This window comes from Cebus imitator, unplaced genomic scaffold (genome assembly GCF_001604975.1).
Source record: "Cebus imitator isolate Cc_AM_T3 unplaced genomic scaffold, Cebus_imitator-1.0 Scaffold244, whole genome shotgun sequence".
Classification (NCBI taxonomy): Eukaryota; Metazoa; Chordata; class Mammalia; order Primates; family Cebidae; genus Cebus; species Cebus imitator.
The window spans coordinates 728,058-744,596 of NW_016107559.1; the positions used below are offsets into that span (position 1 = coordinate 728,058).

At 46.9% G+C, this 16,539-nt stretch overlaps 3 protein-coding genes across 7 annotated transcripts in view; 2 read left to right on the forward strand and 1 right to left on the reverse strand.

The window, feature by feature from the left end:
* Nucleotides 1-2,980, forward strand: part of ELP1 (elongator acetyltransferase complex subunit 1) — an 80,951-nt gene extending 77,971 nt beyond the window's left edge. For 3 of the 5 annotated variants that reach the window (XM_017498562.2, XM_037727890.1, XM_017498563.2), the window contains exon 37: nt 1,958-2,240. In XM_017498562.2, coding sequence (XP_017354051.1) covers nt 1,958-2,025 — 68 coding nt within the window. In that variant the 3' untranslated portion in view covers nt 2,026-2,240. Of the gene's footprint in view, nt 1-1,957 lie in introns of all 5 variants that reach the window. The other 2 variants (XM_017498561.2, XM_037727891.1) reach the window with 1 other exon arrangement.
* Nucleotides 2,981-7,798: 4,818 nt separating this feature from the next.
* On the reverse strand, nt 7,799-11,816 carry ACTL7A (actin like 7A). The gene has a single exon (XM_017498570.2). The coding sequence runs from the start codon at nt 9,239-9,241 to the stop codon at nt 7,922-7,924; it is 1,320 nt and encodes a 439-aa protein (XP_017354059.1). The 5' UTR covers nt 9,242-11,816; the 3' UTR covers nt 7,799-7,921.
* A 704-nt stretch (nt 11,817-12,520) lies between these two features.
* Nucleotides 12,521-14,713, forward strand: ACTL7B (actin like 7B). Its single transcript, XM_017498571.1, has one exon. The coding sequence runs from the start codon at nt 13,362-13,364 to the stop codon at nt 14,613-14,615; it is 1,254 nt and encodes a 417-aa protein (XP_017354060.1). The 5' UTR covers nt 12,521-13,361; the 3' UTR covers nt 14,616-14,713.
* The last annotated feature ends 1,826 nt before the right edge of the window (nt 14,714-16,539 follow it).

The window sequence follows — 16,539 nt, forward strand, 5'->3', positions numbered from 1 at the left end:
ATCAAAGATGCCATCATCATTATAGAAAAAGCTGTGAAAGCCATCAAGCCCAAGACAATAAATTCCTACTAGAGAAAACTGTGTCCAGATGTGCATGTCTTCATAGGATTTACCACAGCTAGTCAAGGAAATTATGAAAGAGATTGTGGATCTTGGGGGAAAAAAAAAAAAAAAAAGGTTCATGCAGTATTTCAAGATAGGGATCTTGGAGAAATTCAAGAGGTGATTGACACCACACCAGAGGGATTAACAGAAGATGACTTGATGGCAATGAGTGCTTCCAAACCAGTGCCAGACGATGAGGAAGATGACATAGAAGAAGCAGTGCCTGAAAATAGATTGACATACGTTCCGAAGGTTCCAGTCATTCAAGACTGCCTTTGGCTTCTTTGACACCATGGAAACTTCTATGATATGGGTACTGATACTGAAAGAAACTGTGGAAGGATTGATACCTTAGAGAAATGAAAGAGCAGAAACGTCACAAATTATGGTGTATTTCTGTAAAGTTAGTGACACTGAGTGTGCGCAACTGTCTTGCCTCCTCTTTAACCTCCCTTGCGTGTTTCATCTCTACCACCCCTGAGTCAGCAAGACCAACCCCTCCACTTCTTCCTCTTCCACCTCAGCCTACTCAGTGTGAAGAAGACAAAGATGAAGACCTTTATGATGACCTACTTCCACTTAATAAATAGTAAATATTGATTTCTTTTTAATTTTCTTAGTATTTTTTCTAGCTTACTTTATGTATATGTAGTACATATAACATAGAAAACATTTGTTAATTGACTTTTTATGTTGCCAATACGGCTATCAGACAACAGTAAGCCATTAGTACTTGAGTTTTGGAGATACAAAAGTTAAGCATGGGGCCGGGTGTGGTGGCTCACACTTGTAATCCCAGCGCTTTGGGAGGCTGAGGTGGGCAGAACGAGACCAGGAGCTTTGAGACCAGCCTGGGCAGCATGGTGAAACTTCGTCTCTACAAAAATTAGCCAGATATGGTGGTGCACACTTGTAATCAATCCCAGCTACTTGGGAGACTGAGGCAGGAGAATCACTTGACCCCGGGAGGTTGGGGCTACAGTGAGCCATGATTATGCCACTGTACTCCAGCCTGGGCAATAGAACGAGACCCTGTCTCAAAAAAAGAAAGAAAGAAAAAGGTATATGCAGATTTTTGACTGTGCAGCGGGAGACCACACCCACATTTAAGGATCAACTGTAATTTTTAATGTCTATATAACTCATATGTATAGATTTACTGCTGGAAGTTTATCATAAATAATGCTGAAAAAGAAAATCCTTATATATATCCATAAATTCTCATATCACTTCTTCCTGTATATGATTCCTGGTTAGAAAAGAAACTTAACAAATGTAAGTGAAAGAGTGCCTGGGAATTTTAGTTTACAATGGCAGAATCTTTTCCTAACCTTCTCTCTGCATTTACTTTTTTTTTAAGCAGGGGCATCTTAATTGATCAACATGTTTGTCAAAGTTTCATCATAAAGTAGTTTCTGTCCATTAACTTCACTTAACTGAATATGTGCTACTACATTTTGCTATTCCTTGAAAAACAAGTAGACTTTACATATAGTGAAATGCAGAGATTTCAGATGTACAATTTGATGAGTTTTAATAAATGTATACAGCCATGTAACTGCTGCCACTACCCCTCCCCTCCCCCCAGTTTGAAATACGGAACATTCTTCCACTTTGAATCACTGGTTGAGCATGCCTGAGGTTGAAATGCCAGTCCCTCCTTTCAGGGCAGGGCCTCCAGGCTGTGTTTGCTCTGACCTGGAGGTTGCAGGGGTAGTAGACACATGGACTCTGGCTCTGATGGTTTTGTTGCTGCAAACCCCACCTGCCTTGTTTGTTTAGTTTAGAGTTACTGCCTCAGCTCCCACCAAGAGTATGTCTGTCACAATTTCCCTTCCTTTCTTACTTTTAGATGCTGAACTTTTTATACCACCAAAGATCAACAAAAGAACTCAGTGGAAGCTGAGCCTGCTAGACTGAGTGACCGCAGTTAGGAGGGCTCCGACAGAGAAGACCATTTCCACTCATTCCTCTTGTCGTATCACCACTTGCTTTTTGAGGCCTGGGTACTGAGAACTGGAAAGAGTAAGATGGTAACTTACCTTAGCATTGCCAAGAACGGCTGTGTGCACCAGACCGATAGCAAGCAATTCTATTTATTTTATTTTGTGTATGCATCTTAATCATTAGGAAGACATTAAGCTTGCTAATGTCTTGCTTAACCAGTATAGCATCATTTTGTGAGAATTGTTCTTTCGCTTGGGCTGTTTGAGAGCATAATTATGGTAATCATGAGATTGGGTTTCCTTCCCAGCTACAGGTCTGATTCATATTGGGACCTTGGACAAGTCACAGTAATTGATTTGTGCCTCTGTTCTTCATCGATTAATTGGAAATAATGTTTCATGGTTTCTACCTCAAAAGTGCGAAGACAAGTAACGTTTGTAAATTGTCTTTTTTTATTGGAGGAGAAGATTACAATGGCCATTATTGCTACATTTGGTCAAATGTAATCACACTTAAATGGCTTCTTGTCACCTTAAACTAAAGCAAAATAAAAAGCATCCTTTGAAATTATAAGCCCTCTTTTGCTGACAGCTGTTATTCTGTAACACCATACTAGGTCATATGCTTTCAGTTATAACTGGGCTGAGTCTCCTATAATTACAATGCCTATAGGGACTGTTTTACTGCCTGTGTATTTTCTGTTAGAGAGTTAGCAGTGTTAGAGCTTGAACAGATTAGAATTTCTAAACAGTATCATGCACATTTGGTGTGAGTGATCAGTGTGCATTGTATGGCATGCATGGTTGTGAATTCTTCTCTGTTCTCCAAATACTGCTTTCTTTAACTCAGATATTTTTGTTAGTCTAGTTCACTTCATTTATTTTTCTTTGTAGTACTTACCTGTCTTTTATACAGTTCTCCACCCCCCCACCCAAAAAAAAAAACCTCTCAAAATGAGAATATTTTCTTTTTATGGTGAGTCTAGAAAACGCCCAGTTAATTCTGATAACAGTTGTGTGGCTAATTCTTGGGTAAGGTTAAAAATTCTTTCGTATTTTAAATATCAGAACCAGACCTTCTTTACTATATATTTTAGTCCATTTGTGTCTCTATAATAACAACCAGCTTTCAAAGGAACTAATGAGTGAAAACTCACTCATTACCATGAGGTTGGCACCAAGCCATTCACATAGGATCTGCCTCTGTGACCAAAACACCTCCCATTAGGCCCTACTTCAAAAACATTGGGGATCACATTTCAACATGAGGTTTAGGGAAACAAATGCCCAAACTATAGCATTGTACATAAACTAACAGGAAATGCTACTTTTGATCCTCAAAGAATTGATATAGCCCAAATTGTAATTTTGAAGCCTTTCCCAGTATAGCAAGATGTTAACTATAGAATCAGTCTGGGGGTATTCACTGTGTAATACAACTTTTCAGTATGTTCGAACATTTTCACAAACTAATAGGATTTTTTTAAAAGAAGAGGAAGAAGATATACTTTGCTTTGGAGAAAGCTACTTTTTGACTTATACTCCTAATAGATTTGCTGTAATTAAGTGCCCAGTATTGAAAGGCTGCAAGTACTTTGTAACCACTCATTGGCATAAGTAAATAAGCATGGTAACTTATATGGTATTTAAATATATTATAGTGCTCTTGCTTTGGGTAATTGTAATGGGACCCATGCTGATAGATTGGAAATAGAAGTAAATGTGTCTATTGATAATGGTGTGAATTTTCATGGACATTCAGTTTCCTTAAATAATGTATTGAAGCAGCAAGACATAATTTGTTTGAGTGCAAATTGCTATTAATTACTGTTTCTTTCATCTGAGAAGGATTGGATTTTTTTCATTTTCAGAAGAAGGAAGCAGGAAGAGACCTTCCAAATTGAGGCAAAGCCAAGAAGAATTCATGGGGGAAAATGGAGTGTATGAGAAAAGGAGAAAACTCCTCTGAGTGATGAATGGTTCATTTTGGGGAAAGATTCTGTCAAGCCTTAGAAAAGAGTACATAAATTTGGACTCTATCCCAAAGCAAGTTCATGCTGCAATAAGCTAAAACCTTCACTTTTCTTCGTTCCATTGAGTCAGATAGCTTTGCTCAGATGTTCTAAACTTCAGAGGGAACTTGCAGGAGACGGTCTTCTTTAGTCAAAGTCCATTTTAAATTAATGCTTTGTAAAAAACTGAAGCCAGGCACAATGGCTCATGCCTGTAACCCCAGCACTTTGGGAGACTGAGGTGGGTGGATCACGAGGTCAGGAGTTTGAGACCAGCCTGGCCAACATGGTGAAACCCTGTGTCTACTAAAAACATACACACACAAAATAGCAGCGCATGGTGGCAGGCACCTGTTATCCTAGCTACTCAGGAGGCTGAGGCAGGAGAATCGCTTGAAACCAGGAAGGCGGAGGTTGCAGTGAGCCAAGATCATGCCACTGCACTCTAGCCTGGGCAACAAGAGTGAGACTTGTCTAAAAAACAAAAAACTGAGCAGGAACAATTTTAATTTTTTTAGTATGCTGATATGGATGTAGCTTGGCATAACTTCTTAGCCCTGCTGCATATTTTAAATTTAATTATATATGCATGTATATGCATATACATTTGAGAGATTTGTCATAGCAATAACTGAAAAGGGTGTTTTTAAAAATAAGTAAAACTGACAATGCTTAGTAACTTAAGGTGACTGCAAATTTCAGAAGCAAAATTAGATTTGTTCTTCCTCTTTTGTTGGTTATTGTACTTCCATATCCTCTGGAAGCACCACCTGGACAAGCCCTTAGGCGTCTTTGGCTGTTCTCTCGTGTCTGTCATGTTTATTAGTAATTGGGTGAGAATAAACATCTTAGGAGCTAGGTAGCTGTAAATATTCACGAGGCCATAGATAAGACAAGGCTAATTTGGTAACATTTAGCAGTGCTGAAGGCCTGCTTTGGATTCATGTGTTCTTGGGTTCTCTGTGCTCCCTGAGTCCTTGCCTGTGCCTGCAGTGAGCTGCTCCACCTCTATTACTGGCTCTAAAGTCCCAGAACCTTTAAGAACAACAGTTGTCTTCCTGGTATAAAGGAAAGAACAAGGCTTTGGGCCATGTGTCCAACCATCTTAGCATTCTTGGGCAAAGTCAATCTCACTGAGCCTTGCTTTCCTTCAGTCTTGTGTGTGCCCATCAAGCTAATCAGAGTTTCTCAATGGCACTGTTAACATTTTGGTTCATATCAGTCTTTCTTTGGGTGTTGGGAGGTGCTGCCCTGCACATCATAAGATTTTTAACAACTTCCCTAGCCTCTTACCCCTAGATGCTAGTAGTACACACTCCCACTCCTGTGATGAGAATTACAAATATCTTTAGACACTGTTAAATGTCCCCTACAGGCCAAAGTGGCCCCCACTTGAGAACTATGTTAACTTCCAAATATTTAGTAAAACTATCTTTTTTTAAGAGGAGATTCTTTTTTTCTACTAGGGCATACTTGTGAGGATCAAGTGAGAAAATTCTTAAAGTGCTTTGAAAAAGACTGCACAGTTGCTCAGCCTTCAATTGACATTTTTTGTTTAAAAATGAACATTGAGGCCCAGGAACGTCTGGAGACGTCCATCCTCCAGAACCACCTTTCAATCCTCCTCTTCATTAAGACCCTTTCCCTTTTAGGGATCTTTGATGTGGGGTTCATATACCCCTAAGGGATCAGTAGATAGAGCGTATTTCTATATGATAGGTTTCCTCTGTAGTCATGCATTTTATTTTACGCATTTTGAAACATGATTCTAAGAAGAGGTTCATGGGTTTACCATCCTGCCAGAGAGGTCCAAAGGTTAAGAACTAATCAGACTTCAACTTGCCCCTCAGTAAATGATCATGGAGTGTTGACAGCAGAACGGTTTGGGCAGAAACTGAGGTAAAGATGTCCCTCTCTCTCAGGTCAGTGTACCCAACTCCTGATTCCTTGACAGTCCAGCATAAGACTTAGTCATCCTTGCTGAACCATAGCATCCTCACATGCCCCTCTGTGGCTTTCTCTTTGCTGGTGCCAGCCAGATACTCTTACTCACCAGACCTGGTTCCAGGGTCAGGCGCTTTAGGCCTTTCAAGGCTGTCTAGGCAAACCTGGAATCTGTGAGAGTGGCTCTGGAGGGCTTCTCCTTGGAGATGGCTGAGGTGCCAACAGAATGTGCCTTTGAGTGCCTGTGTGACTAAGGACTATAGTAAGAGACTTTGGCTTTCTGTGTAAGAGGAAGAAACCTAAAGATACTAGCTAGCTATTGTGAGCACCTCCAGGAGTCTAGATACTGGCATTCAGATGTTTTTCACTGTTTTTAAAATGAGCTGTGTGAGGTAGGCATTCATACCCAGTTTTGCCGGCAAGCAAACAAACTCAAGTCACACAGCTTGGGGGTAGCAAAATAGCGTTTCATACCCCAGAGTCCAGAGCCCATGTTCTGTTCACTATTGTATGCACCCACTAGTGTTCAGATTCTGAACTTTAAAGACAGGACAGAGAGTGTATTGGGGGCTGTTCTAAAGAATCTCCAATTTAAAGTGCTCATATTACAGACTCCCCCTGCAGGATTACCATGGAGCTTGCTGGGCCCTGGAAGGGCTTCCTGGCTACTAAGAGTCTCCGTATTCCTTTGGGCTCCCACTCCCCAGCTGGGTTAGAATGACCCACATAGGGCAGCCTCCCACAGACCCACACCATCAGCCGCAGAACCAGCAGCCTCTATCCTGAGCACATCCCACACTCCAACTGTGTGTGTTATAGGCTAATGGAGAATCCAGTCAGCTGGGAGATGAAGTGTCTAGAGAATGACTGTGGCTTCAATCCCTAACCTCTAGTGATAACCCAAGATAAACCTTACTTCAGTTTTTAAAAAGGGAAATCTGTAATCCCAGCACTTTGGGAGGCCAAGTCGGACAGATCATGAGGTCAAGAGATCTGGCCAACATGGTGAAACCCCATCTGTACTAAAAAATACAAAAATTAGCTGGGCGTGGTGGTGCACGGCTATAGTCCCAGCTACTTGGGAGGCTAAGGCAGGAGAATTGCTTGAACCCGGGAGGCGGAGGTTGCAGTGGGCTGAGATCGCGCCACTGCACTCCAGCCTGGCGCCTGGAGACAGAGCAAGACTCTGTCTCAAAAAAAAAAAAAAAAAAAGGAAATCTGTATAGCACTTGTTCTCTGAAGAGTTGCCCTTTAAGGCACCTACATGCGCCTTGCTTGTAATATGCTAGGCTTCGGCAGCCCATCACTGTGTTGGCTTAGTAAGAACTGGTATTGAGACATAAATGGACTGTTGGAACTAAAATAAACTCCTGTTAAAAAGGACTCAGACAGCTTTGCCAGCTCTTTCCAAGCCCTCAGGGTTGCTGATGAAGTGTAAAGTGGACACTGATGCTTTGTGGGAGATTGCCCTGTTACAGCATATTTCCTGTTGGCATTTACCGAAAGGGAACTGCTTATATGCCCCAACAGCATTTACCCTGTAATCTTCATTGCACTCCCCCTTCCAAGCAGAGTTTAACCTTAAAGTAGTTCTGAAAGTGGGAAATGCACAAAATAAGGGGCAGCATACTTTTAGAGCAAGTGAATGTTTAAGCATCCGCATGCAATGCATGTCCTTTTTTGTTCATCCTTCCCCTACTCTTGCTTTTGTTTTGGGAAATGTATATTTTAAGGCAGATGCGGCTTGTGTGAAGTTGTTCTTACTAGGTCAGAAAGCAGAGAAACACTGTGGAGGGGCATGTGAGGAATGTTTAATGTTACAGGAATAAGCCCGGCTCCCCCTGCTGTGTGTAGGAGCGTGCTCACCCAGCCAAGGGCATGCACTGCCAGTGCAGCGGCCATCCTCATCGCCGTTCAGAAGCACCTTCTGTAGAGGAAGAAAGGCCCATGTTCCTCGTACTCAAAGCGGCGGACCCACAGTGGTTGGAAACCCTGAAGTGAGGCCAGGATGGAGCCACCGGTCCACACGGCACTGTCTCTCTCAGGCAACACGTTTACCTGTGGGCTATCATTGGGACACATGCTGCTTAGCTCCTTCTGCAGGCGGTTAGGGAAGCCACTGAGCATTGTGCTGCCCCCGCAGAGCAGGATGTTCCCCATGAGGTCCCGTTTGAGGGCGATGTCACACTTGTTAAGGCAGGACACAGTCTGGGTGTGGAGGCCCAGCTGCATGGACTTGATGAGAGACGGCTTGAAGAACATCTCTGAGCAGAGGAACCTTTCCTGGCCCAGGTAAATCTCCTTTCCATCCGGCAGCACGTAGTGCATGGTATGCTTACTGAGAGGGACTTTCTTCTCTTCAATGGGATCCAGGGCCACAAAGCAGCATTTCTTCTTGATGTCCTCCACGATGCCTATCTGGTCCTGGGTGAATTCATTCCCTGCACTGTTCAGCAGGCCCAGCAGGTAGGCTGTCAGGTCAGAGCCTGCGTAGTCTAGTCTTCCGGTGATGCTGGGCAAAGGATAACCCTCATAGATGGGGACCACATAGGACACGCCATGGCCAACCTCCACCACCAGGCCGGAGGTCCTTCCATAGGAGTACATGGACAGGCGGGACTGATAGGCGATGTGCATTGCAGGGGTGTTGAAGGCTTCAAACAGCATTTCCGCGTACTTCTCTCTGTTGGTGTGTGGGCTCAGCGGTGGGTCTGAAACCAAGACTGCATGCTCCTCCGGGGCAATCTTCATCTCTTGTCGGAAGAGATATTCCCAGATATCCTGCACTGTATCCCAGTCCACGATGATGCCATGTCGCAGAGGATTAAGTAGCTTAAGATGAACATTTGTGTTTTTGAGTTCCTGCCCCACGAATGTCTCTTTGCGATTATCCCCAGTCTTAGCGGTCTCCATGTAGGGCTTGCCCACTGTTGTGGAGATCTTGTGGGTGGGTCTTGGCAGGCCAGCAAAGCCACATTTACAGTAGCCAGTGCCCAGGTCCACGACCACTGCTTTGGTCACCTCCTGCTTGGGTCTCTCCGTGGCTGCCTTTGATTCAGTAGGTTCTTGTGGCTCTGAACTACGGCCGACCCACACAGCCCGCTTCGCCGGGCCATCCCTTAAGGAGGCAGTCTGGAGGGCCTGTGTCTGCCCAGGGGCCTGGTTACCCACTGTCTTGGTAGGCCCATCCCCTATGAGTGCTGCTGGTGGAGCCCACATGTTGTCAAGAGCCATACCACTCTCAGAAAGTTCCTCAATCCCACTGGATTCAAGGCTGAAAGGCCTAAATCAGAGGATGCCATGAGAATTTTCCCAACAATGACATCACTAATTATGACGTAATCTGGTGACCTGGCCTTTCTAGATACTGCAAACCTTTATCCTGTGTTAGGGTACATTTGGGATATTGTTTTTGAAATGGCTCCCCTTTTTCTAAATTTTCTAACAAGCCTGATTTATTCAGTTAATTAATATTGAGTGCCTGCTATATACAAGGCAGCTGGGAATTCAGTGGTGAAAAAAATAGACAAAAATCTCTTATTCTAGTTGGTGGGGGTTGGGGGTGGCAGGCAATAACCAAAATGAGCGTTAAGAGCAAAAGCAGGGTGGCAGTGCTAGTGTGGTCTGCGCAGGGCTTCCTGAGAGGGTGGCGTTTGAATGAAGACCTGCAGGAGGTAGGGAGAGATCCACGTGGATGTCAGGGAGCAGCAGGTGCAGAGGACTGGAGGCAGATGTGTGACTGAGGGTTAGAGCAGGGGTCAGCAGGCTACAGTCCAGTCCAGTCCCCGGCTTGTTGGATATCACCTTATTGGAACACAGCCACGCTCATTCATCTGCGTATAAATGGCCATGACAGCCACGGCTGCCTTTGCAGTACAACAGTAGAGCTGAGTCATGCCATTGAAGACAGTATTGCCCAAAAAGCTGAATGAAAGTAAATACTGACTGACCCTTAAAAGTTTGCTGACCTCCTGACTTAGAGGAGGAGCAAGAAGACAGGTGTGGCTGGCATGGAAGGAGTAAGGAAAAGTAGAAGAGATAGGATTAGTAAGGAGTGGGGGAAGGTGAGCAGCTCATGGTAGGCCTCATAGGCCAATGTGAGGACCATGGATAAGGTCAGACAGCACTAGAGGATTTGGCGCAGAGCACTGACACCATCTGATGTAGATGTTAGTGGGATCCTTTGCTGCTCTGGTGACTATGTCAGGGGTACTAAGGGTGACACTTAAAACAACTTAAGGGGAATTATTTTTGGATATACATTTGTACACCTACTGTGCCTTCATCAGGGTCATTGGGTAGGCAGTGAAATTAGACCCTACAAAGTCCCACTGACAACATTAAGGCTCACAGGTGCATAGCTCACCTAAAGATACCCAACCAGGAGTAGCCAAGCTCTCCTGACTGTGGCTTTCTCCCCAGAATGTGCTGGGACACAGCTTGATGGGACCTAGTGTGCATCTCAGGCTGCTTGGCCACCATCTCTCATGCCATTTCCGAGGCTGGACACATTGATGCGGATGCCTGCCACACTCAGGGCAGAATCCAACCTTACGTTATGTCACACCTTGAACCTGATCCCAGCCATTCATAAAAGAGGCAGTCACCACAATTAGGGGCTTTCTCCTTTAGAGAGGCTGCAGGGGTGCTCTCAGTTCCTGTTGGGTATGAGAGAAGAAAAGGACGAAGTCCAGTCTCATGAGGTTTGTGACTGTCTGATGGGGGCAGCAAGGTATCATCCCAAGGACAAAATCTCAGTTTCTTGGTTAGTGGATGAGATAATGGCATGGAATTTTACTTTCCATCGAAGGGAAAGTACTTTCGATGCCTGGCTGCCTGAAAAATAGTTTAATTGCCTCTGCTGTTCAGGGATTTGCATGGCCAACTCAGATTGTTTGACTTTGTTTCAAAAGTTGTGTCTATGGTAACCAAAGGCATATGTAATTTAGAATCCTCTATTTTTTTCTCCCCAAACTCCTACTTGAATTTTGAGAAGTCTGTAGCTGCTCGGTACCTTTTTATTAACCTGGACTCTAGAAGAGCATAGATTAGCTTCCTGTTTCTGCTACAACAAATTACCATGGATTTAGTGACTTAAAACAACTTAAAAACAACTCACAGCTATTATCTTACTATTTTGTAGGTCAGAAGTTTATAATTCTTAGTGGGCTACAATTAAGGTTCTTTCAGGGCTGTGTTCCTTCTGGAAGTATAGGAAAAATACTTCCTCTTGCTTCTCCAGCTCCTAGAGGCCACCTGTGTTTCTTGGCTCACAGTCGCTTCCTCTACCTTGAAAGACCTTCTCAGACTACAGCTACCATCTATCTCTCTGCCCTTGACCCTCCTGTGTCCCCCACATAAGGATTACATTGGCCCCACTCACACAATACAGGATAATCTCCCCATCTCAAATTCCTTCATTTAATCACATCCACAGAATCCCTTTTGGCATGAAAGTTAACATATTCACAGGTCCCAGGGATTAAGATGTGGACACCTTTGGAGAACCCTTTCACCTGACCTGTGCCTTCCACTTATTTCACTGATACATTCCAAGCCTGACAGGCTCTGACTCATTTGCTCTTCCTGGGCTGTCCTGGCCTGCCCATCTGTCATCTTTCATTGCCCTTTCTGCATTTGTGTGCTATTTTAAAGAGAGCAGGGGTATGAGCTGGAGTGGCGGGGTAGGTAGTTTGGTGAGAACGATGGTTACAGTTGATTGGAACTGGTGGGAAAGTTGTTTACCGAAACTTGAGGCAAGGGGGGGGCAGAGAGCTAGGAAACTAAACTTTAAAATGGAGAATTAAAGAATAAGAGAGCCGAAGATACTGACACACTGATTCTTTGAAGAGAAACTTGGAGTTCACTATATCTAACACCTAATCTGACTTTTTAATTTTTGGACTGGGAGGGGCAGCTTAAGTTGGAGGTCCCTGTGGCACTCTAGTGAATTTGTCCTTTCTGGATGACAGGCCATCTTTCTTTGTTTGGGCACAGGTAAGGCATTCATCCTTCCCTCTGCCTCACATCCAACATCACAAGAGTCCATCAGGGAAGGCCTCAAATGCCAGAGTCAGAGCTCGGATTGAAGTGCGGGATGCTTGGGGAAACAACAGATAGGGTACTATTCTACTTTCTGAACTTCTCTAGAACCAGGCTCTTCCTCGCTTCCACACACTCACAGCCCTAGGTCATGTCCCCTTCAAGTCTTATTAGAATTTCTCCAATGACCTCGTTTCAGGTCTCAGCTTCTAGTCTTGCCCCTCCCACCCATTCTCTACATTACAGCCAAATGCAGATCTTTCTAACATTTTTCTAGAGGGCAAATCAGATCATCTCCCTGCTTAAAGTCTTCACAGGTTCCCTGGCTCTCCTCAATGTAGTCTAAACCTGCTTCTGGCATTTGATGCCCTCCCTGTTTGGCTCTGTGACTTCTCTAGCTTCATCTGTTTTTCCAGACACTTTCCTGTGGGAAGTTCTTCCCCATGCCTCCATCTGAGCCTTTGCTCAAGTTGTGCTTTCTGCCTGGGATGTCTTCCCCTCCTCTTAACTACTTCGCAAATACCTACATCTCTTCCAGGATTCAACTTAAGCATCACCTCCTTTCTAGAGCACTTTCTGACTCCCTGTGTCAAATGAGTTCTCAAGTAGACTTCTTCCTGCAAACCCATCTGCATCTATTCCATCTTCTTACCCAGACCAGGCACTACTGGTGGCCTGGGTTTTTATCATCTATCACTGGTAGGCTGCACTGGGCAGAACCTACTACATACCCCAGTAAATGCTGAAAGAAGGGAGGAAGAACTCTTGGGGCTGTTAAGGAGGCCGGGTGCACTGGAGTTTGATGAATCTGGGTTAAAGTACAAACACCCCAAGTGCTATTTGCTGTTGGACAAGTCCTTAGAATTCTGAGCCTCGTTCCTCAGCTCTGCCTACCTGCAGAACAACATAAGTGAAGTACCTAGTACAGTGCCTGCCTTACTGGACGGGCTAAAATATTTAGGCCCTCTCCACCAAGAAGCAGAGGAGGAAAGGTGTCCAGTAGTGAACAGGTTAGGCATGGAAATGCAAGGGGGCTAAGCAGAAGCCTCTGAGACCTCAGTGAGCTTGGATATCTAAAACTGCCAGCCACCTGCTGGCGCACAGGACAGAGCAAGTGGCACTGAGAGAGAGATGGGGTGGGGGTGACAGGCCAAGAGTTGGCCAAAGCCACGCCCTCCCCGCTACCTGAATGGACCAGCCCAGAGTGACATCACAATCCCTGGTGGTTGCCACGGCACTGCTGGAGGTGAGCTCTCATTTCTCCGCAGGGAGCTCTAGGCTGTGGATGTGAGAAGGGGTGCTAGGAAGGCAGATGGCAACAAGGAACAGCCTTAGCCCCATGCCCCTGGGCACGGCTCAGGGTGACCCTGGAGAGGCAGGAACGCTGCCAGGCCTTGACGCCGGCCTCCGGGACACAGGTGCGACCACTCAGCTCAAGATGAAGCCCAGGAAGGTGCGCAAGATCAAGGCGATCATCATCGACCTGGGCTCCCAGTACTGCAAGTGCGGCTACGCGGGAGAGCCGAGGCCCACCTACTTCATCTCCTCCACTGTGGGCAAACGCTGCCCCGAGGCGGCCGACGCCGGTGACACCGGCAAGGAGACCTTGGTGGGCCATGAGCTGCTGAGCACAGAGGCGCCTCTCAAGCTGGTGAACCCGCTGAAGCACGGCGTCGTGGTGGACTGGGACTGCGTGCAGGACATCTGGGAGTACATCTTCCGCACCGCCATGAAGATCGTCCCCGAGGAGCACGCTGTGCTGGTCTCGGACCCTCCGCTCAGCCCCAGCAGCAACCGGGAGAAGTACGCGGAGCTCATGTTCGAGGCCTTCGGTATCCCCGCCATGCACGTGACGTCCCAGTCGCTGCTGTCCATCTACTCCTACGGCAAGACCTCAGGGCTCGTGGTGGAGAGCGGGCACGGCGTCTCGCACGTGGTGCCCATCTCCGAGGGCGACGTGCTGCCGGGCCTGACCAGCCGCGCCGACTACGCTGGGGGTGACCTCACCAACTACCTGATGCAGCTGCTCAACGAGGCAGGCCACGCATTCACGGACGACCACCTGCACATCATAGAGCACATCAAGAAGAAGTGCTGCTATGCGGCCTTGCTGCCCGAGGAGGAGCTTGCCCTGCTCCCGGAGGAGCTGCGCGTGGACTACGAGCTCCCAGATGGCAAGCTCATCACCATCGGCCAGGAGCGTTTCCGCTGCTCTGAGATGCTCTTCAAGCCCTCCCTGGCGGGCAGCACCCAGCCTGGCCTCCCAGAGCTCACGGCCGCCTGCCTGGGCCGCTGCCAGGACGCGGGCTTCAGGGAGGCGATGGTCACCAACATGCTGCTGTGTGGCGGCTGCACCATGCTGGATGGCTTCCCCGAGCGCTTCCAGAGGGAGCTGAGCCTCCTCTGCCCCGGGGACAGCCCTGTGGTGGCTGCCAGTCCCGAAAGGAAGACCTCTGTGTGGACCGGCGGCTCCATCCTGGCCTCCCTGCAAGCCTTCCAACAGCTCTGGGTCAGCAAAGAAGAGTTTCAGGAGCGGGGCAGCATGGCCATCTACAGCAAGTGCTGAGCCTCCGAGTCTCCACAGACAAGGCCTCCAGCACAGGGGGCCATGGGCAGCTCTATACACATTTACAGAATTTCACATAAAGCTTTACTCTGCAATGGCCCTCTTCTAGTCTGGATTTCTTGCTTCAATCTGATAGCAGAGGGTGGTGGGGAGCTGGGCTTAGATGTGGCAGCACCTTTTGCTCTGGAGGTTGGGGCTGTAAGGAAGGGGACTACCATACTGATCCTACCCCCTCTGCCTGCCTCATGATGGTGACATCATCTCAGGGCCTAGAAAGTGGCCTCCTGTTTCATTAGCACCTCTAGGTTCAAAACCTGATCCGACAGACACTCTTCATCTGTGGCTCAAATAAGGGGGCTGGCTCCAATGATGGGACTAGCTTGGGTCATCTGGTGGTGGGTCAGACAAGTCGCACAGCTGGGTGTCCTGTTTCAGTCTCCTGTTGCTGCTGCTCTCAAGTGCTCATAACCTTAACACTGCTTGATCACTCCAGGTCCCCTAACCTCCCGCTGCTGCCCACCAGCCTCAGTGTGGAGCCCACAGCTGTGCCAGTGCATCTCCTGAGTGTGAAGCGCCATTTCTACCCATCTGTAGGCATACCCCTTTCAACAGCAGCCAAAGGTGCAGCTGTTTTTCTGGAGTCACAAAGCAGAGTTGCTGATCCCAGAGGATGTCAGAGGAACCAGAAGGTTCTTTAGAAATTGGATCCTTTCCCTGCTGTAGAGATGGGAAAATGGGGCTGGGCAAGGTGGCTCATGCCTGTAATCCCAGCATTCTGGGAGGCCAAGGGAGGGGATCACCTCAGGTCAGGAGTTCAAGACCAGCCTGGCTAACATGGTGAAACCCTGTCCTTACAAAAATTAGCTGGGCATGGTGGTAGGCGCCTGTAATCTCAGCTACTCAGGAGGCTGAGGCAGGAGAATCACTTGAACCAGGGAGATGGAGGTTGCAGTGAGCTGAGATCATGCCACTGCACTCCAGCCTGGGCGACAGAGCAAGGCTCCAAAAAGAAAAAAAAAAAGAGAGATGAGAAAACTGAGGACTAGAGAGGAGAAGGCCAGCCTAATGCTAGTGGATGAGCCCAGGTCTCCTGATCCACATCAAGATTATTCCCAGAAGGGCAAGCATGGTTCTTTATGGGTAGTCAGCAACCCAAAGCACTTACCATACATCTACTGTGGGCCAGGCCTAGGGCTGGGGACTGAGAAATGACCAGAACACAGTCCCTTCCCTTGGCAATCACACACAGCTAATGGACAACCACATTGGTAGGGAGGCAAGGTCTGACCTAAGTGTTTATGGTGGCGAAAGGGTAGTGCTGGTGCATTGGAAAGCTATAAATGGAGAAGTTGCTGGGCATGGTGGCCACTTATTGGCTTTGGGGCTGAGGGAGAGGCTGTGGAGGCTTGTGAGATTTCAGCTGGTGACTGGCTGCCTATTTAGGAGAGTGGGTTCCTGCCCCCTTCCCTACCCTCACTTTTCAATGGAGTTCATGACCCAGTCGATCCCGTCTATGGAATCATACATCCATGAGCTGTGTAGCCTTGGATGGGCTTGGATGGGCTGAGACTTAAATATCCCCAAGTCATGTCAACTCTTACCTTAAGCAAAGGATCCTGACTTGGGGCACTCCATGAGGCTGCCTCTGTCCTGGGCCCAGTGCTGGGGTCTGCAGACTTGGGCAAGAACCAGACAGTCATTATCACCTAAGGCCTTGCTCTTTAGTCCTTCCCCTTTGTCCAGAATTGGGCATCTAGCCTGGAGTTTGAATACCCCTGGTCAAGCAGGGTTTTGGCACCAGGTGTGAAACCTGGGCTCTTTCCTGGAGATGGATGTTGCAGATTGGAGGCCTGGAGGCTGAAGGTGGCCAATAGGCATATTTATGCGGCCATTGCAGTATACAAACTTTTTCTTGAATGTGAAT

What these genes read in the sequence shown, in the direction of transcription:
- ACTL7A (XM_017498570.2), bottom strand. Translation starts at nt 9,241, where the DNA reads ATGGCTCTTGACAACATGTGGGCTCCACCAGCAGCACTCATAGGGGAT.
- ACTL7B (XM_017498571.1), top strand. Translation starts at nt 13,362, where the DNA reads ATGGCAACAAGGAACAGCCTTAGCCCCATGCCCCTGGGCACGGCTCAG.